At 45.6% G+C, this 22548-nt stretch overlaps 1 protein-coding gene across 1 annotated transcript in view; it reads left to right on the top strand.

Annotated features, from left to right (window-relative positions):
• Positions 1 to 13620, top strand: part of LOC146822419 (uncharacterized) — a 34364-nt gene extending 20744 nt beyond the window's left edge. Inside the window, exon 2 of the mRNA XM_085613503.1 lies at positions 11796 to 13620. Within this exon, the coding sequence (XP_085469629.1) occupies positions 12216 to 13268 (1053 nt within the window). The 5' untranslated portion in view covers positions 11796 to 12215 and the 3' untranslated portion in view covers positions 13269 to 13620. The remainder of the gene's footprint in view (positions 1 to 11795) is intronic.
• Positions 13621 to 22548: the final 8928 nt, after the last annotated feature.

The raw sequence follows: 22548 nt of genomic DNA, 5'->3' as shown, positions 1-22548 counted from the left end.
TCTCGACGACAAACATAGGGGAGAAAATGCCCAGCGCCCTCCGAAAATAGGCGAAGCAGGAGGGGCCACCGCGTCAATCAGGTGGGGCAGAGCAGGCCGAGGCAGGGGTGACGTGCCGAGGCAGCTGCAATGCGATGGGCCCCTTGGCGCCGATGGCGTGCAACAATAATTAGCACCAGATGATCAGGAATAGGGCTCCGTTAGAAAGTCAACAATGCGCCACTAGCACTGGCGGCACCCTCGCCGGACCGGTCAGCCCGCGGCTCCCAGACGAATGGGCCCAATAGCTCCCAATGCATGCATAGGCTCACCGCCCTCCTCTCCGCATCAAACTGCAGTGTCGGATAGGCACCAGCCAGGAGTCCCACAGATTAGATCTCCGCTAAGACAGCGACCAGGACAGTTCCTCGCTGCTCTGCCGTTTCGAAGGACTGGATGTCGGGAGGAAATTAGTCTTTTCCAAGTTATAGAGTTGGTAGAGGATGTCCCATACTATTGAAATGACGGCTTATCTGCTCCTCTGAATGCACATCAGTGTCCCCCCCCACCCTGAATTATGAACACTAATATCCATATTTGCAGCTTGCAGACCGTCACTGTTGCTTATTGTGGATATGCCTCAGGATTTGTAGATAGCGGAGATTCCTGTCTAACTCTAGCCCGATTCAGGGGTCCGGTGAGTCTACAGCCTCATCAGGCCCCCCCCCCCGTTCACGCTGTTGTCTGTGTCGTCTCGTGATGGGCAATCGCCAATGTTCCCACACCCTCCATCTGTGCGCTTTGGGCGCGAAAAATGTTGTCAATTTTCGTCTCCCACTGTATGCCATCGTTCTAGCCATTCCATCGCCAGTTTGGGGGAGTCAAAAAACAATGTCTTCCCCTCTACTATTACTCAGAGTCTGGCAGAGAAAAGCATCATGTACTCAATTTCACGCCCCTGTAGCCCTCGTTTCACTTTCATGAGGCTTCTCTGCAGTTATTGGACATTGAGAGTGTAATTGGGATAGAGGGCGACCGTAGTTCCTTCATATTTCAGATTTGGAGTGCTTCTGGCTGCCTGCAGGATTGCGTCCCTGTGCTTGAAAGTGTGGGCCACAATGGTGCTGGGGGGCATGCCTGGACTGCTGAGGGACAGGGGGGTGGCACAGGCACCCTGTGTGCTCTCTCGGCCGAGAAGAATTTTGAGAGGCCTCTTGGCTGGAGCACAGTGGTAATAGTGTCCCACGAAGAGATCAGTGCAGGGCTTGTCTGCTTTTTCCGGTATGTCAACCAGGCATAGATCATTGCTCCTGAAGCTACCTTCCATGTCCTCCAGGCGGTCCTGCATGGTGACATTGTCTTTGAGTAGAGAGGCTACCTGTTTCTGCCACTCGGTAGTGGTCTCGCTCATGTCTGCGACCGTTTGCCGTGTGTCGCAGAGCCTGTCATTTTCTTTATTGAGTTCCGCCCTCATCAAGGTCATTTCAGCTACCACTGAATCAAGTCAAATCTTGGGTGCCTTTTATACTCTGTATGGCCTTCATGATTCCTCTAAGTGATGGCTCATGGTCCTCTTCCCCTGCCTGTTGCGAGTTCAACTTGGGCCCATTCTCCATATGCTCGGGTGGTGGGATGACATAGCTCTCCATTTTGCTCAGCTGTTCCTTTTGTCCGTCTTTGCCTCCTGCCATAGTTGCACAATCTTGCTCCGGGCCACTCCATTGTTAGTCTGTGCCTGAAACCACTCCGCCACCTCCCGCACTGCTGCCTGCTGGGACAGGGACCCGGGGAGCGAGGAGGGCAGGTGCAGGACCTTGAGTCCCCACCTTTCTGTCCCTATCCCGCGGCCTGTCTGCATGGAGGTCCAGCGAGTAGGCCCCATACTGTATACGTTATCAGCAAATATCAGCAAAGTGTCCTTGGGCCCCAGGGCTCTGCTATACTGGAGATTATGCCATTGTGCCTTGAGTTAAGGGTTAGTCACCGGCCTTGATACGGCCCTGAAGCAGGGAGGCCCCCAGGCAAAGTGTCAATAGGAGGGACCGGGGTGTCAGTCCAGACCCTCTCTGGCCCTCACTAGCCCCCCGGCTTGAGCCCACCCCGACCTAGGGTATGTTTAACACTGAGGGTAGGGTGTCTGGAACAGAGTGTGCCTCAACCTTGATCAGGCCTCTAAGCATGGGTCAGCTCACCTCTTGGATTTCTATACGCTCTTCGTGGCTCTTCGGGACAGGCATCAGGGATATCGAGCCACCCCCTTCCAGACTGTATGGGCTGTTCCTCATCCAGCGATGGCAGCATGCCTGCTCCCCTTCCACAATAAGGACACAACCGTGGTCCGTCCACCCGCCCCCAGGCCTAACTCTGTTCAGGCCCCCCTCGGACGGCTAGCTTTGTCGAGGCGGCCGCCCACCAGGAACTGGCGGTCACGCAGTTGTGGCATATTACCGCAACTTTGTTTGTTCCAGGTGTTAGCCGCGGTGGGCCCGATGATCAAGTTCTGCCCTCGGGTCCCCACCCATCCTCCGTGCAGATCTGTACCAACACAGGGTCCTCCCAGTGTTCAGGATGGGGCACCCGTTGCTGAGCGTGGATGGGCGTCAAATGGGTCTTCCCCCCCCCACCCCCCGCGAAGCAGCTCACAACTCTCCTCTTGGCTCCACAGGTTGGGCGCCAGGGATGCCGCAAGACCTCCTACTGGTCGCGTAGGCAGATCGCTGGGCCCAGTGCGTCTGCTGCGCCATCAGCGATGGCGGCGTGTGCACACTCCCCCTGCAGCGAGGACACATCCGCGGGCCATCTGCCCGGTCTCGGCCCCCGCACCACTCTGGCTGCCCTCGGAGAGACAACGACGTCTGGGCTGTCGCTCCTCGGTCGCAGTGCACCACCGCAGCCTCCCTCGCTCTGGACAAGAATGGTAGGAGCTGCTGGGGGGGGGGGGGCAGACGGGGACTGCTCTGCCCTCCACCCCAGTATGTGTCGGATATTGGTAGGATTATGAGGCAGAGCAGCTTGGTCTCCTAGTTTGCGTCCGCCATGTTCAGTCACTGGCCACGCCCCTGAGTTTTTTTTTAACAAAAGCTTTCGCTGATAGCACGTGCATGCTGTACAGGCGAAACCTAAAAAATAATTGGGGGGACTACCCAAGTGGGACACTATTCAAGTGATATGATGGTGCGTGACATCACATCGTGGGACATTTCGGCATATGACTTCGCACTTGGCATCAAAGTAAGTGGCATTACAACCCATGACCTCACAGGAAGTATTTGATGTTAAGACCTCATACATACGTTTAGCATGTGTATCATGAGTACATTTGAGTGCACTACAATATTTGACAAATAAGATTTTGCATCGAGTTGTGCCAAAAAAGTGACAGAACCCTGGCGCAAAATCTGTACCTCAACTTATACATTTATTTTTTAATACTCTGCTGCAAAGAAATTGTCAACAACGAGAAATGTGGCAGTGACTCTGTTCTGTTTAATTTGTTGCAGAGTCTGCATTATACAATATATTATGGGGTTAATGCACCTGCTGCAGAGATCTTTATGTGCCAACTATATCTCAGGGAATAATAGTAATGGTAAGATAACTCTGGAGATTAACGTATTTGCTGGCGAGATCTGAGTTTTGTCTACTCCCAGATTTGAATCAAAGTAGCATATAGGGTTAGTATGACTCATGCAATGCACATTATGTAACACACAGATAACAGATTTTTGTTTTACTTAAATGTGTAAGTGGGTTACGGCTTTTAACACAGATATCCTTTTGTTACTTGCAGTTTATATATCGTAATCCTTCTACTATAGCACAGTGAGCTGTAAAGGACATGTGTCTCCTACACCTTGTAACCCTCACTGTCTTATGTACTCTTCCTACACATTGATTTACAAACATGATCTGTAATCAATGTATAATGTGTATGTGTGATGTAAAGTGCTATGACATCCTGCATTGGAATAAGTAGCGCTATAATGCTGTAAAAGATATAAAGCAAAACAGTGGTATCAATGAGTTAATTGTGTAAATACTGGGACAGACCAACACATCTGACATCCTTACAATGCATGCGTATGTCTTATATACAGGGACTGGACAAAGCCAAAAGCATGCCTCTCTTAACTGTCTGTGAAGTGAGAAGCTGTGTACCTTTCTTTCCCCTCCATTTCATTAGATGTGAGGCTCCCGATAGCTCCCAGCCCAGATGCTCCAACAAAAGAAGGCCTGATGGCCCCTTATCTTCAGACTTTGTTATGGACCCAGCTGGAATCTGATCAGCCCCCTCCCCGCCTGCACGTTGCTGCTTGGAACGAACAAAGACTATGTGCAGGCGCTGCTGAATGTGTCCGTGTGTCTGAAAATTACACTGGGATATTTTTAGCACATTTCTGTGGGGCCCAACCTCTTGGCAGTGTAGACAGTATCCACCCTATGAAGATGGTAGGTGGACGCCATCCTCCCCAAATTCCCTCGACTTGTGCTGTGCATGTACTTATGTATGTAGTATTTGTATATGGCAAACTTAGATTGAAGGCTCTGGAGCCCAGTGCAGGATCAAAGGCAAAGATACAATCCATGAGTTATTGAAGGGCCGCTGGGTTCTGAGGCAGGAGATGATCTGAGGTAGTAAGTGATCTGGTACTTTGTCGTAATGTAGTGCTCTATAACAAGGTGTGTCTTCAGCGCTTTCAAAAATTGGAACAGTGTTGGGGCGGTTCTAATGGATACAAGGATGTAACTCAAGATGCTGGGTGCATTGATTGCAAAGGCCTTTTGCCTTTTTTTTCATTTTTACACTTCTTTGTTGCCTGCCTGATGCAAACATGGCTGAGGGTGAGCCAAGAGCCACTGAAGGTGCTGAACTTGTCGTGCAGATAGGTGCAGGTGCTGGTTATGTTGCTTTGTAGATGATGCAGCTGGTTTTGACAATGGTGGGGCGGTTCTGTTGTGTATCCTGTGACTCGTTCAAATTATTTGGTTCGAATACATGTAATTCAGATTCAGTGTTTCAAAAAAGAATTAGTGAGACAGCAAATAAAAAGAGAAACGTGTTTGAAAAAGCAAAGCAAATAAAAAAACTAAGCACAACAAGCATTGGCAATGTCAATAGGTCTGGTTTTGCAAGAATGTTGTATGGCTATATACAGCATTACAAGTAAATACCATGGGAATGAAAATGTGCTTGAATAGAAGCAAAGAACTGTACAATATTAGTTTTGGGGCAGGTTAAAAGGTTGGGTGACAGGCCTAAAATTACATGTAGGTTAATGAAGTTAGCAGAAGCATAGACACCTGAGAGCCTCCCTCTATCCACTCTGTGCCGTCCCTTCCTTCTGTCCTCTGCCCCACCCCTCCCATTCATCCCCTCCGCTCTGCCTCCCTCTTTTCCCTCTGCCTCCCTCTCGCTCATGCACCTCCTCTTTCTCTCTGCTCCCTCCACCTCCCCTTTTGTATGGTCCATCTTTATCTTTCATCACTACATGCACTTCAGTCCCTGTTTTTATCAGGTGCAATACATTTTGTACCTAAAAGGGGCCACTCGTGATCAGGCCCTCAGCCTTAGACCCCAGCAGGGCTGTCTCAGCCTCTCATCCATGTCAAGTGGATATTAGTAGACGTCTTGGTAAGGTATTGGGTGTGATGTCATCTTACGTGGATTTGATGTTGTTTAGCACACTTATAACAATTATGTTCATCATGCCCTGTTATTGGCTTGTCTTCAGTTGTGGGTTGACATGACAGGGGTATTTGTGGGTGGGAGTCCATGCTTGTGCTCTCGTGCAGTGAGCAAATGTGGTGTAAGTGTGATATTTCTATTTGGATAGGATCTGGGCTTTGAGGTGGATAGGTGGGTATGGGGGGTCCAGTTGTCAGTGTTTATTTTTTTATGGTTTGATGTATTTCTGCTGTTTTCGTACCTCTTTAAAATCAGTTTTATTTCTCATTGTTTAAATTGCAGCGCCTGCATCAGGACGCACAACACTGTTTTTCAGTATTTACTTTGTATTTTTTTATTGCATGTGCAACACCAAAAACACAAGAATGGGAGGGGAAAAAAAGGAGATGGAGGTGAGGGGAAGGAGCCGAGGGGGACAATACAAGTGTCAGGGTGGGCTACAGTGGAAAGGGTAAAATCATTCTTGAAACCCTTGAGACCTGTCCCAGTTTTGAGGTCTGTGAGTTGTACAAAAAGAGCGTTTAGAAGCTGTCAATAAAGAGGTGAGTAGAGCACTTACCATAAACTGTCACCTGCAGGTTATACAGTCCATTCTCATTGTCTTTGCCATTGCTTGTTCCAAATGCAATACTTTAAACCTGAACAGGAAAATGGGAATGAAAGTGAAAGGGACACGTGTTCCAAGTAATGGACATAGGGACGTAAACACTGAATGTAAGGGACAGGTAGTGATCAGACCATATGGTTCCACGAGATTGGGACACAAGAGATGTGGGTGCAAGAGATGGACACAAGAGAACCGCTAGACAGAAGTCACGGGCACCTCTGAGGACCCTTTGTACTGTGCTGTGACTCAGGTGTAACAGACCTGGGGTCACTCCTCCTCAATAGCATTTAGGACACACATATTATACACTGCATTTAAGAATAAGCTATCTGCTGTGAAGCCACAGATCTAAAGAGTCCAGTTCTCACCCTTAATTGTGTCAAATTCTCAGTAGAAAAATACCTCAATGGAAGCCATCATAGTAAATTATATTGCATGGTACCTCGCCCCTTCTGTCATTATATACAGCCCCTGAATCTGATATAATCCTGGAAATCAGAAAATAAGGACTACAATTTGCAGTTAGAGTAGTTAATTTTACTTGATGGATCAGAATTTTGTATACTGCATCCCTCAGGGTAACGCAATTTATTGCTCCGGTCCACTTAACTCATCCATTACTAATAATGCTGAGATGAATGTGCATTCTTGTTAAGCAATGTCTTGATTAATCTCGTTTGATTACACTTAAAGTCACACAGTTCATGATAACACCCAGTCGGTATATTATCTTAGTGCCTAGACACTGCCACAGTTCTTCTAGTCACAACCACTGTATTACATTCGTACAGTCCACCCACTGCCTCATTATTAACACTTACACACTCTCTGTTCTGAGTTCTTCTCAGACTCACTCTGCTGTAGGTAGAACCTAGACCCACTGTGCTCTTCATAGCCCCTGCTCTGGCTCCGCTAGGGGTAGTGCCTAGACCCGCTGCTCTAGATAGCATCTACATCTGTTCAGGGTCATACCTTATTGTGCCATTAACATTCCTATATCCTCTCTTTTCAAGCTAGTGCCTAGACCCAATGTGCTGTGCGTATCACCTACACTTGCCGTGCTTTAGATTAGCGCCTAGACCCGCTGCTCTGAATAGCATCTACACCTGCTCTGTGTCCTTCCTTATTGTACCCTTCATATTCATGATCTGTCACTGCTATAGATAGTGCCTAGATTCACTTTGCTCTGCATAGTACCCTCATCAGCTCTGCTCGGGGTCATAACTTGCTGTTCTCTGGATATTCCTGTTGTTGCTCTGTGAGAGAGAGAGCCCAGACCGGATATGCTTAGAATAGGACCTACACCCGCCCTGCTCTGGTTATCCATGGTGTGTCTCTCCTCTCCATAGCGCCTAGACCCCTGTGAATATAGCCCAGATTCAGAAACCGTTCATCCACCAACCATGCTCAAAGTTCAGTCGAGATGTGCAACTGCAGACAGATTGTAAAATAACTGCCTCTAATACTGGAGTAGTTTGCTCAGCACCATGTATTCTAAGTTAGTAGCTCTTATTGTAAAACTGTAATAACAATTTAGACAACATTTTAGGCCATTCTGAGCTGCAGGAGCATACTTATAATAAAAATCTAATGCACATCTTAAAACAAATTAAAATAAATTGCCACAATTGTTCCACTGAGGCCTGCTGTCTGGTGTGATTCTGCTGAAACCTTAGCATGACATTGACATACCCGACTAGGACCCCTGAGCTCCACTATTAACCACAGTAGGATTTTATTAGGGCCTGGGACACCCCACACTTCCCTAATGAAGATGCACCCCTGAGAAAGACTTGTGGTTTCTTGCCATGATTTTGGGAACAGCCTGCTCTTTATTGATTTTCTGAATTCTAGATCAGTATTGGTGGTCTGTATTGCCTTTGGAAGATTGCTCCACAGATTGTGTCTTTACGGAGAAAGACCTCCTACTGATGTAAAGTTTGTACCAGGAGCTGTACCAGGAGCAGGCCGTTCTTGTAATGAGGGTCCTCTTTTTGAATACACAGGTTGAGATTAGATTGTTAGAAGGTTGGTCCATCCCACGGACGGCTCAGTTTGAAATGCTCCGAATCACACACATTTTCCTACTGGATGCCAGTTTAGAGCCCCAACTGCAGAAGTAATTCATTCAACTAATTTCCACCAAACCTTTCTATAAAAGTTCATCCAGTTTGGGTTCACAATTGCAAGCTTTGTACAGAGACACAAGTCGTATTTCCCTTTTTAATTCCCACAGGAACCTTTGCTATCTATACAGAACCAAAACTCTGAAGGATTTACACAACACACGATATGAACGCATTACTTTAGTCAAGGAACTTTCTTTTCTTGGTTTGGTTTAAGTCGATTCAGTAGCTTTTGAGAAAGTAGTGTTTAAAAATGTTTTGTTGGGTTTGAAATGGTTAACAAACGTAATTATTTAAACTGTTGATACATAGAGATTCGCAAACCTGTGTTAGTGGACTTCCGTGGACCCTCAGTTTAAAAAAAATAACTCAATTGTGTTGGATTAGGGAGCTATTTTTCGTGTCGTCCATATCTCGTTCTGGAAACCTGATTGGCTGCAACATGAGAAAAATGTTGAGGCTGTTCGTCAGTCATTTGCTCCCCACGTCCCGAAAAAAAAAAAAGAATCGGCATACTAGCAGAGGGTAAGTAAACTCTGACCCCCCCCCCCCCCCATGCTATGTTAGGGGCCTCGAAGGGTTCCCCTTCAAAGAACACATTTTTGAAAAGGTGTATTTTATTGTGGAATTTGCAGACCGCACTGCAGGAATAGCACGTTTCAGCACTACTCCTGGGATATGCAAACGTCCAGCAAGAAGCTCATGATCCTTTTGTTGAACCTCCTGTAGTTTTGCGAACCCCATTGAAGGTTTGATCAGAGACCAGGACCATGTAATAGTTTGCAAATGCTTGAAGAACTCCAGAAATTCACCAAAATAGGAGAAAAAAAAGTTTCAAGTGAGGTTATGATTTGTGTTTGGTTATAAGAACATAATATATGTTTAAAAAAATAGAAGTTTAATGATTGACCATGGAGGACGGCTACCTTCTGTCATGGTGGCAGAGGACTTAGTGCCCGCCACCCTGACAGTAGTTCATCCTATATGGAGGGGACCTCTGACCAGCGGTCAGCTCTGTATGTTGAAAGGAACCATCACAGCGGTTCCATTCATATGCAAAAAGTTTCATAACCAGCTGTTGCTGGTTTTGATAGCCATCCACCAAATATATTATATTGCTTGTTTTTCCAAACAAACTCCAGATGTAGTTATTGAAAAAAAGTATTGACCTCCCTCTTTCCCTCCACCCCCTAAACACCCTGGGATTTCTGTTCCTGAGTGTGTGGGCCGTATGTTTCTTTTTTCTTTTACATTGTCCTTCCCAACAAGGCTACATAGGCAGGCCTGAAGCCACGTTTTGTTGTCACTCTAGTGGATGGCACTATAAATGCTGTAGTCCTGGCCAACAAATCTGGCTTTGGCCACCAACCTTTTGACTTTGACAATTCTTGATATGTTCTGTCATTGTTTTTGGAAAATGTTATTGTTGAGGAGGCAGCCTCACCCTCGTCCGTAACAAACTGTGAGCAATGGAAAAATCCCAAAATATGAAAAGCACAACAGACTTATGGGTGAAGTCTGACTGAAAGCCACTATAAACTATGTTTTGCACATAAATTTGGTAAAATCAAAAGATCAAACTAACATCCAACCTAAGCAAGCCGTTGGTTTGGTGTTGGCTGCCAGCCTCTTGCCCTTGCTAATGCTTTTTTTTGTAAATCTTTACTACAAATCGGTAGAGAAGGTTGAAAATTTAGATAAATAGAGAGGCTTGTCAATCAGATAGAGAGGTTCACAAAGACAGGTAGACAGGTTGGATAGACAGATTGATAAAGATAACCTTGCAGAAAGAGATAGATATATACACTTGAAAATATAGACACATTGATAGATTTTTAAAGATAGTTGGAAGTCAAAAAGATTGATAGAGTTGCAAAGATGGAAGTCACATATATAGAGGGACAGACAGGGAGATAGGGAGATGGTAGAGAAATAAAAAGGATAATAGGTAGATACATACATAGTCAACAGTTGGTTGGTTGATCGACACACAGAGGCAAATAGATAGGTTTGCAAAGATAGACAGCACAGCGCCCATTCAACTAGTGATATATTAGTTAAATATCTACATAAGTACAACAAATGAGCACTGAAAGCTAATTAGCAAGACACATACAAGCAGGACATACAGGCTAATTTGGTTTACAAGCATAGCTGTAGTCCTCAATTAAAATATCTACTGGAGTGAAGTTACTAATGCATTTCATTGAGTGCATTCTGAAAAGTGAATTGCTTTACAAAAAATAGATTCAGATGGACGCCTTCTGGTACACTGTGATATAGCAGCAATCAGATGAACAAAGGCATCTCCAAAAGGAATTTACAACATCATTAGCAGGAGGCAGGAACTGATAAAGCTGGAATGTGTCCGGTGCTGTAGAAAGCGTCCTGCTATCTCACAAGGCTCTAAACACTCGGGCAATGCTAAAGTATTTAAGTGCAAACAAAAACACTGGCACTGATGGGAACTGCCTACTTTTGAAAGAGTAAAATACAATCACTCAGTGTGAAGTTAGCCAGTAGATTAAGTTGGCAGACCCCCTGCCCCTTGCTGTATTCTTTAGTGGGCAGAAGAAAAATCTGAATGGCACAACAACAGACCAATGGATGGAGAGCTGAAAGCCCCTGTAAGTATATTATACATGTATTTTGGGGAAAATGAAAGGTCTCGGCTAACACCAGACCAAAAACAGAAAATGGTGAATGTGTCATTCTGTGGGTGTAGACATTGTGGCGAAAAATTTGAATGCCCACAAAATGAGGCAATATTAGCCACTTCATTGCTCCTTTGTTTCCCCTGATCTTGTGCTACATTGGGAAAGCCTGTGCGTCTAAAAGGTGAGACTTCTTGACTTTGCCATTGTGTGTTGAAAATGGTTCTAAACCTCCTGATTCTTGTGTAGATATGGTCAGAGACTCTGATCTCTGGAGTTAGACAGTGTGGAAGATGCTCAGATTACCTGTGCGGGCCCTATACCAGTATCTCGGACAGTAAAAAGGATTCCCTTGCAGCAGTTGCTTATGTTTCCCCACCTTTATTGTGGTGCTGTGTGTTGAGTGGTCCATTCACTGGAAAAGGCTCCATCTTGTATTATTTGTTAGGCTGTTTAATAATAGGATTATAGTGTGTCGTGGGGAGAGGGTATGACTCACTGAACAGGAACCTTCTCTGGTGTCTTGGTTACTTCTTGAGTCTATATTTATCATTAGATGGGATCACGGAAGAATCGTATGCCCTTACTCTACCTATTGCATCTTTACATTAAAAGTGTAATCTAGAATTTCTTCAGCGCACCTGTCTATATGGACAATTAAATGTCTCATTAAATGCCAATAGATTTTTGTGATGGACTCTATATTTCAGCTTAGTCAATGTTTCTTTTTCTTAATCTAACAGGTGAAATAAATGCAATAATAAATGAAACATGTAAAGGCATTAAACATCACATGTTGGAAGTGATGTAAAAACAATATTCCTCAATCTCTTTCCTTGAAGGCTGATGCCTCGCCAAAGGTTTTTTTGTACAGCAGAAAACCCAAACTGCCGAATGAGGTCTGCTCTTAGGAATCAGCCGATGTTCATTAAGGACATAACACACTGGCATATTGAAGCAGGCCTGGTGAGGTGCACATTACGACAGAAGAGCTAACCTGGCATGAGTAAGAACAAACAGGAAAGAAACCATATCAATATCTAGAATGTGACAACACATTTATTAGACATAGAAAGAGCAAGTGTGACATCAGAAACTTCTTACTGAAGAAAAACTATATTGATGTACTGACTGGGAAATAGTTATTTGCAGTGATAGACGTAATGCAGCATCAGAGTTCCCACATAGAGGATAAACTATATAGATGTACAGAATGTAATAAAGTGTTCAGATGGAAGAAGAACCTAAAGCAGCATCAACAAATCCACACTGGGGAGAAACCGTATGAATGTACAGAATGTGACAAGGCATTTATAACAAACAGAGATCTAAAACAACATCAGAAAATCCACACCGGGGAGAAACCATATCAATGTACAGAATGTGACAAAGCATGTATAACAAATGGAGAGCTAAAGCAACATGAGAAAATCCACACTGGGGAGAAACCGTATAAATGTGCTGAATGTAATAAAGTGTTTGGAATGAAGCAGTATCTAAAGCAGCATCAACAAATCCATGCTAGTGATAAACCATATCAATGTACAGAATGCGACAAGGCATTTATTACCAGTGGACGCCTAATGCAACATCAGAAAGTCCACACTGGGGAGAAACCGTATGAATGTACAGAGTGTGACAAAGCATTTAAAACAAATGGAGAGCTCAAACGACATCAGAAAATCCACACTGGGGAGAAATCATATCAATGTATAGCATGTGACAAAGCATTTATAACAAATGGAAATTTAAAGCAACATCAGAAAATCCACATTGGGGAGAAACCATATCAATGTACAGCATGTGACAAAGCATTTATAACAAATGGAGAGCTGAAGCAACATGAGAAAATCCACACTGGGGAGAAACCGTATAAATGTGCTGAATGTAATAAAATGTTCGGAGGGAAGAAGAATCTAAAACAGCATCAACAAATCCACACTAGTGAGAAACTGTATGAATGTACAGAGTGCTGCAAGGCATTTATTACCAGTGGACGCCTAACTCAACATCAGAAAATTCACACTGGGGAGAAACCATATCAATGTACAGTGTGCAACAGAGCATTTATTCAAAATAGTCACCTAATGCGACATCAGAAAATCCACACTGGAGAGAAACCATATCAATGTACAGAATGTGACAAAGCATTTATAACAAATGAAGAACTGAAGCGACATCAAAAAGCCCACACTTGGGGGGAAAAAACATTTTGATGTACAGAATGTGACCAAGCCTTTATTGCAAAGCAAAGTTTAAAAATGCATCAAAGACCACAGTGGGGAGAAACCATATGAATGTACAGAATGTGACATGGCATTTATTACAATGGCAAAGTTTAGTACGACATCAGAAAGTTCACACAGCAGATAAACCATATTAATGTATTGGATGTCACAAACCTTTCTTAACAAATGGAGAACTGAAGTGACATCAGAAAATCCACATGGAGAGAAATCCTATGTATGTACAGAAAGAAATAAAGTCTTCCATAGGAAGAATAAGATAATGCCGCGTCAACAAATCCACACTTGGAAGAAACCATATTAATGTACAGAACGCAACAAGGTATTTATTACAAAACTTAATTTAATATGACCGTAGAAGGATCACACAGTAGACAAATTATATGAATTTACTGAATGCAACAAAGCATTTATTAGAAAGGCACAGCTAATGTCCATCAAGGTCCACACAGGGAAGAAAGTCATGACAGAAAGAGCACGTATCACAGCAAATGGGGCCATAAATTGTAGAAATACCTATCAAAATCAAAAAGTCCCCCCTGGGTAGAAGCCATATAAATGTATTTAATGTGACAATTCATTTATTGGCAGGGCGCAGCTACTTCAATACCAGTAAGTTAACACAGAGGAGAAAGTCATGATGGTTTAGAATGCATATCACTGCGCTCAATGTGGCAAAGATCCCTTTACGAAGGCAAACCTAATGCAACATCAGAAAGTCATTACTAGTGGGACACCTGTCCTCCACAAAGCAGCAACACCAAATCAATATACTGAATGTGATAAAGCAATCATTACAAAGGGACTATTAATAGAACATCTGAAAATCCGCAGTGGGAAGTAACTGAAGTAATATATGTGACCAGGCGCTGATCAGATAGTCCATATTGGCAGAAACAACTTTTTCTTGCTAAGTGTTTTTTTAACGAAGAAACCTACTGTGTTCGCATGTATTCCTGGGAGAAACTGTATCTGTCTTCAGTGTGACAAGACATTCACTGCAAAGGAATTTCCAATGCTTGATCAGAAAGAATACACTAGGGAGAAGCCATTTGAATATCATAAATGTGAAGAAGCATTTCCTACCAAGCGCTCTCTGATGAGGTATCAAAAATGCCACCCAGGTTTAAGATGTACTGATTGTGAAGTCATTCATTTGAAACAGTCATCAGTTGCTGCGTCAAAAAATCCACACCTGCTCACAGATATAGAGAGATGAAATACCTGAACAAAATGTGGAACAAAGGAACCGAAATAGTGGCAGTCGTCATAGGTGCCGAAGGATTAGTCCCAGGACAACTTAAATCTTTCCCACAAAGGTGACAATGTGCAAACTCCAAACAGCAACAAGCTTCGACAGAATGCAAATGTTCCAGAAACCAAAAGCTTAATTTCTTTCGCTGCTCCTAGTCTACTGTGGTATATTTACTATTTTAGTTGCCTTGTGATAAGACCTGGCTCTGCCTATTTACTCAATTCTGTGAGATTTGTTCTTCAAGGTGTTCTATAACTTGTATCCCGTGGTGGGGTTGCGTTCATAACAGCGAGCGGCGAAGGGCTTCAATGGTCTGGAAGAATTTTTCCGGTATATGGGGACGGGTGTTTTGTAAGATATAGAGCATTCGGGTAGCAGCATCATTTTAAACATCACCGCTCGCCCAAGTAATGAGAGCGGTAAGGTCTTCCAATGTTGTACATCTGATGCACAGCAATCAAGGAGTGTGGCTCAGTTTAGACGATCAAAAAAGGTGGGATCCATAGTGACGTACATGCCTAGATATTTGAAATGTCCAGTAGATAGAGGGAGGTGAATACTTCTGAGCAGCGTGGGCATAGGACCTGTTAATAGGTACATGAGAGATTTGTCCCAATTTAAAGTGGATCCAGAGTATTGACCAAAAAGTTTGCAGAATGTGTGTGAGGCGGGTGATTGTTGCAGGGGGGCTGGTTACATAGAAAAGGATGTTATCCGCATATAAAGAAATGTGTTCTTCCCATGATTCCTCTAAGTGACGCCACTTACGATCGGGTCCTGCCAGACCCAGTCCGCCAGGGGCTCCAAGCCGAGTGCAAATATCAATGGGCAGAGGGGACATCCGTGCCTGGTCCATCTACCCAGGATAAATTTGCGGGATACGATGCCATTCACCTTCACATGGGCCATATACAATAATTGCTTCTAACCTAAAAAATTGGTCCCGAAGCCATGCTTTCGAGCACTCTGAAGATGTACATACACTCTTTGGTGTCGAGGGCCATAGAGACGTCCATTGATAGGTCCGTAGTGGATAGTTTGTCGTTTCGTGAGCCCACCATCACTCAGTACAGCCTGTGCAAGTTAAGAAGAGTTCCTCTATTTGGCATGAAGCCAGGTTTGTCAGGGTGGACCAGGGTAGTTGTGACCCGGCGCAGCCTATTAGCGAGGAGCTTGGCTAAGACTTTAATTTCAGCGTTGAGAAGGGAGATGTGGGATAGGAACTGCCTCTCTCCGGCGGTTTCCCCACCTTATGGATGATGACTATTGTCTCCAAACATTTGTCTGTTGGGAGCATATTCTCGTCCCTCGCTTCCCTCCACATGTAATTGGGTAGCTAATTTGGATGCGAGGCGTTTATAGAGTTCAATGGGGAGACCATTGGGTCTCATAGCCTTGCCAGAGTTCAGTGCTAGTATCAATTGTTCTATTTCATACGATTCAATGTCTGCTTCTAAGAAGGTGCGGTGTTCCTCTGAGAGGGTTGAGAGTTTGAGATCCCTCAGAAAATCATGGATATCTGTGAGTGACCATTGTGTTTTGGGGGAGTAAAGCTGCTCATAATATTGTGCAAATATCTGCACTACGCCCTCCAGGTTGGAAATTGCAACACCTAGCTCCGTGGTGACTTGGGGCACCCATCCCCTCCCGCGGTCCCTCTTTTCAAGCCACACGAGCAGTTTCCCCGTTTTATTGCCCACTTCATATAGGCGTCGTTGGGACAGAGCATATGAAGTTTTCGCCCTATCTTGTCTTTGTACTCTTTTTGTTTTAGACGAAGGGTGTGCAAGTGGTCTGCATTTGAGTCGTTACCTCCCTTCCCTTCTAGTGTCCTCATTTCGTTCTCCAATGCAAGAAGTGATTTTTCCTTCTCCCGTTGTTGCCCCCTCTATTAGTGAATATGTTTTGCCTTGCAACCGAACCCTCATTAGTTTCAAAATAGGATGTCATGACCTGATCCAGCTCCTCAGTGAACTGGGTGTCCCAGAGGTGCCAGGCATTGAAGGGCCGAGAGTTGTGTTAGCGCGTCCCCATAGTTTCAACCACACTGGGGAGTGGTCTGAGATTCCCTTTGCCAAGTGCTGTACTTCAGCCACCTTGGTCAGGTGAACAACTTGAGTGAAAATGTAGTCTAGTCTGGAAAGACTGTGATGAACCCCGGACAGAAAAGTGTACTGGCGGTCTGTCTGGTGTTGTGTACCCCAGGTGTCGGCTAGGCCCAGGACAGTGATAAAGTTGGATAGTTTAGGGACCCAGTTGGTTAGGTGGGCTTGGGTGTACCTATCTAAGTCAGATGAAAACAGCGCATTAAGGTCTCATCCAAGGAGTAAGACCCCTTCTGGTAATTGAAGCAGCATCTCGCTCAACCCGGGTGTGTGACTTGGTGAAGTCATGGAGGAACATAGACGGAGCATGAAGGAATCCCATCCCAGGTACCTGTTTGTGCCACATAATTTCCCTGAGGGTCGACCCAAGCCTTATGCAAAATGAAGGGGTGGAATTTATAATCAGAATACCCACCCCTCGGGAGTCGTTCGTATATCCAGAGTGTGCCACCATTGTGTAACTTCCCCATGTCATTGCCCTGCATGTATTGTCTAATAGGTGTGTTTCTTGCCATAGTACAACATCAGGGGCGTGTTTACAGATGAAATGGTGGACCATACCCCGTTTGATCTTATTGCCAAGACCGTTCACGTTCCCTGATGGATTTCGAAAAGCGGGACCTGGTGCTAAGTGGTAGTGTTATGTTGTATAGTGAGAAAAGAGGCGATGGCTACCTCAAAGTGGGAGGGACCCCAGCATATTGCATCAAGCCTTTCTCTCTTCCTGCTTATAACTACTATCTTAACTAACCCATCATAACCAGGAACACCCCCCACCCTGCTACCCTGCCCGGCGGAAACTGAACTGCCCACCCATCCCCAACTGGCAAGGCGCCTGTCACCGCTGAAAAGAAAAAACATGTTAGTCAATTAACAACTGGGGAGCCGGGGGGGGGGGGAGAGGAAGACAGCGACCAGGACAGTTCCTCGCCGCTCTGCAGTTTCGAAGGACTGGATGTCGGGAGGAAATTAGTCTTTTCCAAGGTATAGAGTTGGTAGAGGATGTCGCCTGCTATTGATATGTCAGCTTATCTGCTCCTCTGTATGCACATCAGTGTCCCTCCTCAATTATGAACACTATCTATCTTTGCAGCTTGTAGACATTCACAGTTGCTTATTGTGGATATGCCTCAGGACTTAGATAGCGGAGGTTCCTGTCTAGCTCGATTCAGGGGTCTGGTGAGTCTGAAGCCTCATCAGGGCCCCTCCCGTTCACGCTGTTGTCTGTGTCGTCTCGTGATGGGCAAAGGCCGGTGTGCCCACATCCCCCATGCGCTTTGGGCATAAAATACGTTGTCGCTTTCCATCTTCCACATCCATCGCCAGTTCCGGGGAGCCAAAAAACCATGTCTTCCCCTCCACTATTACTCAGAGTCTGGCAGTGAAAAGCATCATATACTTAATTTCATGCCTCCGTAGCTCTCATTTCACTTCCATGAAGCTTCTCTGCATTTGTTGGACATTGAGAGTATAAGTGGGATAGAGGGCGGCAGTATTTCCTTCAAATTTCAGATATGGAGTGTGTCTGGCTGCCTGCAGGATTGCGTCCCTGTGCTTGAAAGTGCAGGCAACAATGGTGCGGGGGCATCCCTGGACTGGGGATGGGGGGTGGCGCAGGCACCCTGGGCGCTCTCTTGACCGAGAAGAATTTTGAGAGGCCTCTTGGTTGGAGCACAGTGGTAATAAAGTGTCCCACAAAGAGATCAGTGCAGGGCTTGTCTGCTTTTTTCGGTATCTCAACCAGGCACAGATTATTGCTCCTGAATGTACCTTCCATGTCCTCCAAGCGGGCTTGCATCGTGACATTGTCTTTGAGTAGAGAGGCTACCTGTTTCTGCCACTCGGTAGTGGTCTCGCTGATGTCTGCGACCGTTTGCCGTGTGTCGCGGAGCCTGTCATATTCTTTATTGAGTTCCGCCCTCATCAAGGTCATTTCAGCTACCACTGAATCAAGTTTAGGCTCTTGGGTGCCTTTTATACTCTGTAAGGCATCCATGATTTCTCTAAGTGATGGCTCATGGGCCTCTTCCCCTGGCTGTTGCGAGTTCAACTTGGCCCCATTCTCCGTATGCACGGGTGGTGGGAGGACATTGCACTCCATTTTGCTCCACTGTGGCTTTTTTCCCCTCTTTTTCCCTTGCCATGGTTGCACAGTCTGGCTCCGGGGCCACTCCATTGTTAGTCTGTGCCTGAAACCACTCTGTCACCTCCCGCACCACTGCCTGCCGGCACAGGGACCCCGGGAGGGAGGAGGGCAGGGGCAGGACCTCATGTCCTCACCTTTCGGTCCCTATCCCGCGGCCTGTCGGCATGGAGGTCCAGCGAATAGGCCCCATACTGTATACGTTATCAGCAAAAATCAGCAAAGTGTCCTTGAGCCCCAGGGCTCCGCTATACTGGAGATCATGCCATTGTGCCTCGAGTTATGGATTAGTCGCTGGCCTTGATACGGCCCTGAAGCAGTGAGACCCCCAGACAAAGTGTCAATGGGAGGGACCGGGGTGTCGGTCCAGACGCTCTCCGGCCCTCACCAGCCCCCGGCTTGAGCCCACACCGACCTAGGGTATGTTTAACATTGAGGGTAGGGTGTCTAGAACAGAGTGTGTCTCAACCTCGATCAGGCCTCTAAGCGCAGGTCAGCTCACCTCTTGGATTTCTCTACTCTCCTCGTGACTCCTCTGGATGGGTGTCAGGGATATTGAGCCGTCCCCTGGCCGACTGTATGGGCTGTTCCTCCTCCGGCGATGTCGGCATACCCGCTCCCCTTCCACAATATGGACATCCCTGTGGGCCGTCCACCCGGTCCCAGGCCTAACTCTGTTCAGGCCCCCCCTCGGATGGCCAGCTTTGTCGAGGTGGCTGCCCACCAGGTACTGGCGGTCACACAGTTGTGGGGTATTACCGCAGCTTTGTTTGTTCCAGGTGCTAGCCATGGGGGCCCGTTGATCAAGTTATGCTTAAGCCCCTCGGGTCCCCACCCATCCCCTGTGCAGATCTGTACCAATGCAGGGTCCACCCAGCGTTCAGGATGGGGCACCCGTTGCTGAGCGTGGCTGGGCCTCAAATGGGTCTCTGCCTGCGAAGCGGCTCACAACTCTCCTTGTGGCTCCACAGGCCGGGTGCAAGGGATGCCGCAAGACCTCCTACCGGTCACGTAGGCAGATCGCTGGGCCCAGTGCGTCTGCACACTCCCCCTGCAGTGAGGGCACATCTGCGGGCCGTCTGCCCGGTCTCGGCCCCTGCACCCCTCATGCTGCCCTCGGAGAGTCGGCGACATAGGGGCTGTCGCTCCTCGGGCACCGGAGGCCGCACAGTAGCGGTGCACCACCGCAGCCTCCCTCGTTCCGGACAAGAAGGGACTGGACTGCTCTGTGTGTCCCCCCCGTATGTGTCAGATATTAGCTGGATTATGGGGCATAGCGGCTCGGTCTCCAGAGCTCGCCTAGTTTGCGTCTGCCATGTTCGGTCACTTGCCACGCCCCTGAGGCTTATTTTGACAGCGTGCAAGCTGTACAGGCGAAACCTAAAAAAGAAGTGGGAAGACTACCCAAGTGGGACACTATTCAAGTGATATTATGGTGCGTGACATCACATCATGTGACATTTCGGCATATGATTTCGCACTTGGCAACACAGGAAGAGGCATTACAACCCATGGCCTCACAGGAAGTGATATCTGATCTTAAGACCTCACACATACGTTTAGCATGTGTATCATGAGTACATTTGAGTGCACTCCAATATTTGACAAATGATATTTTGCATCGGGTTGTGCCAAAAAAGTGACAGAACCCTGGTGCAAAATCTGTACTTCAATTTATACATTTATTTTTTAATACTCTGCTGCAAAGAAATTGCCAATAACGAGAAATGTAGCAGTGAGTCTGTTCTGTTTAATTTGTTGCATAGTCTGCATTATACAATATATTATGGGGTTAATGCACCTGCTGCAGAGATCTTTATGTGCCAACTAAGTCTCAGGGAATAATAAAAATAGCCAAGATGGACTTCGGGCACAACCTTATCTTAACTGCACAATAGGGAAAGCTTGCCTGACCCAAATTTTGACAGTAAGGATGCTGGCATTACATATCAAAGACTTTAATCCTAACTGGCCGCTGCTTTCTAAAGTAGTTAAGTGTATACTCTGCGGCTATAAATCGGAAACTCTTTTACATCTACTGTGCAGCTGTCCGATGTTGCTTGACTCCCGCCGATCCTTATTAAAGCCACTCTTCTTAATCCATGGTATAAGAACATGCAAAGCAGTGCAGGACTTCCTTAAAAACTCACAACAAAGCACTGAGATGATCATGAACTGTTAACTCTTAGCTTTTGGATCACGGACATTAAGCGTTGTTCAGCTTGAACACGCTGTAATTGAGTTTTTCTTAGTTGAAACACTTAATCCATTTTATGGTGGATTTTTAAATCACTTTTATTCATTATTTACATAAAAGATAAGGGAAAGGGAAGAAGGTAGAGAGAAAGCCTGTACACCATGAATTTTCTTTTTTCGGGCATAACATGACAGCTACGCCATAGGGTCTTGTAAGGAACCATTATTCTCTTTTGCCTCGTATAATATGTTTCTTCTTTTTAAATGTTTGTTATTGTCATGGTTTTAAGTAATCTATACAATAAACTTTGTATTGACTTAACTAATAATGGTAAGATAACTCTGGAGGTTAATGTATTTGCTGGCGAGATATGTGTTTTGTCTAGTCCCAGATTTGAATCAAAGTAGCATATAGGGTTAGTATTACTCCTGCAGAGTATATTATGTAACACACAGATAACAGATTTTTGTTTTACTTAAATGTGTAAGTGGGTTACGGCTTTTAACACAGATATCCTTTTGTTACTTGCAGTTTATAAATTGTAAACCTTCTACGATAGCCCAGTGAGCTGTAAAGGTCATGTGGCTCCTACATCTTATGTACTCATCCTAGACATTGATTTACAAACATGATCTGTAATCAATGTGTAATGTGTATGTGTGATGTAAAGGTCTATGACATCCTGCATTGGGATAAGTAGCACTATAATGCTGTAAAAGAAATAAAACAAAACCGTCATCTCAAAAGAGTTAATTGTGTAAATACTGGGACAGACCAACACATCTGACATTCTTACAATGCATGCATATGTCTTATATACGGGGACTGGACAAAGTCAAAAGCATGCCTCTCTTAACTGACTGTGAAGTGAGAAGCTGTGTACCTTTCTTTCCCCTCCATTTCATTAGATGTGAGGCTCCCGATAGCTCCCAGCCCAGATGCTCCAACAAAAGAAGGCCTGATGGCCCCTTATCTTCAGACTTTGTTATGGACCCAGCTGGAATCTGATCAGCCCCCTCCCCGCCTGCACGTTGCTGCTTGGAACGAACAAAGACTATGTGCAGGCACTGCTGAATGTGTCCGGGTGTCTGAAAATTACACTGGGATATGTTTAGCACATTTCTGTGGGTCCCAACCTCTTGGCAGTGTAGACAGCATCCACCCTATGAAGAGAGTAGGTAGACGCCGTCCTCCCCATTTTCCCCCTACTTGTGCTGTGCATGTACTTATGTATGTAGTATTTGTATATGGCAAACATAGATTGAAGGCTCTGGAGCCTAGTGCAAGATCAAAGGCAAAGATACAATCCATGAGTTATTGAAGGGCCGCTGGGTTCTGAGGCAGGAGGTCATCTGATGCATCAGTTGTCGTAATGTAGTGCTCTATAACAAGGTGTGTCTTCAGCGCTTTCAAAAATTGGAACAGTGTTGGGGCGGTTCTAATGGATACAAGGATGCAACTCTAGATCCTGGGTGCATAGATTGGAAAGGCCTTTTGCCTTGTTTTTTCTTTTTTACACTTCTTTGTTGCCTGCCTGATGCAAACATGGC

The sequence above is a fragment of the Triturus cristatus genome, chromosome 6 (genome assembly GCF_964204655.1).
Source record: "Triturus cristatus chromosome 6, aTriCri1.1, whole genome shotgun sequence".
NCBI classification, from domain to species: Eukaryota; Metazoa; Chordata; class Amphibia; order Caudata; family Salamandridae; genus Triturus; species Triturus cristatus.
Note: the sequence above shows the minus strand (reverse complement) of the source record. Positions and strands in the feature narration are given on the sequence as shown.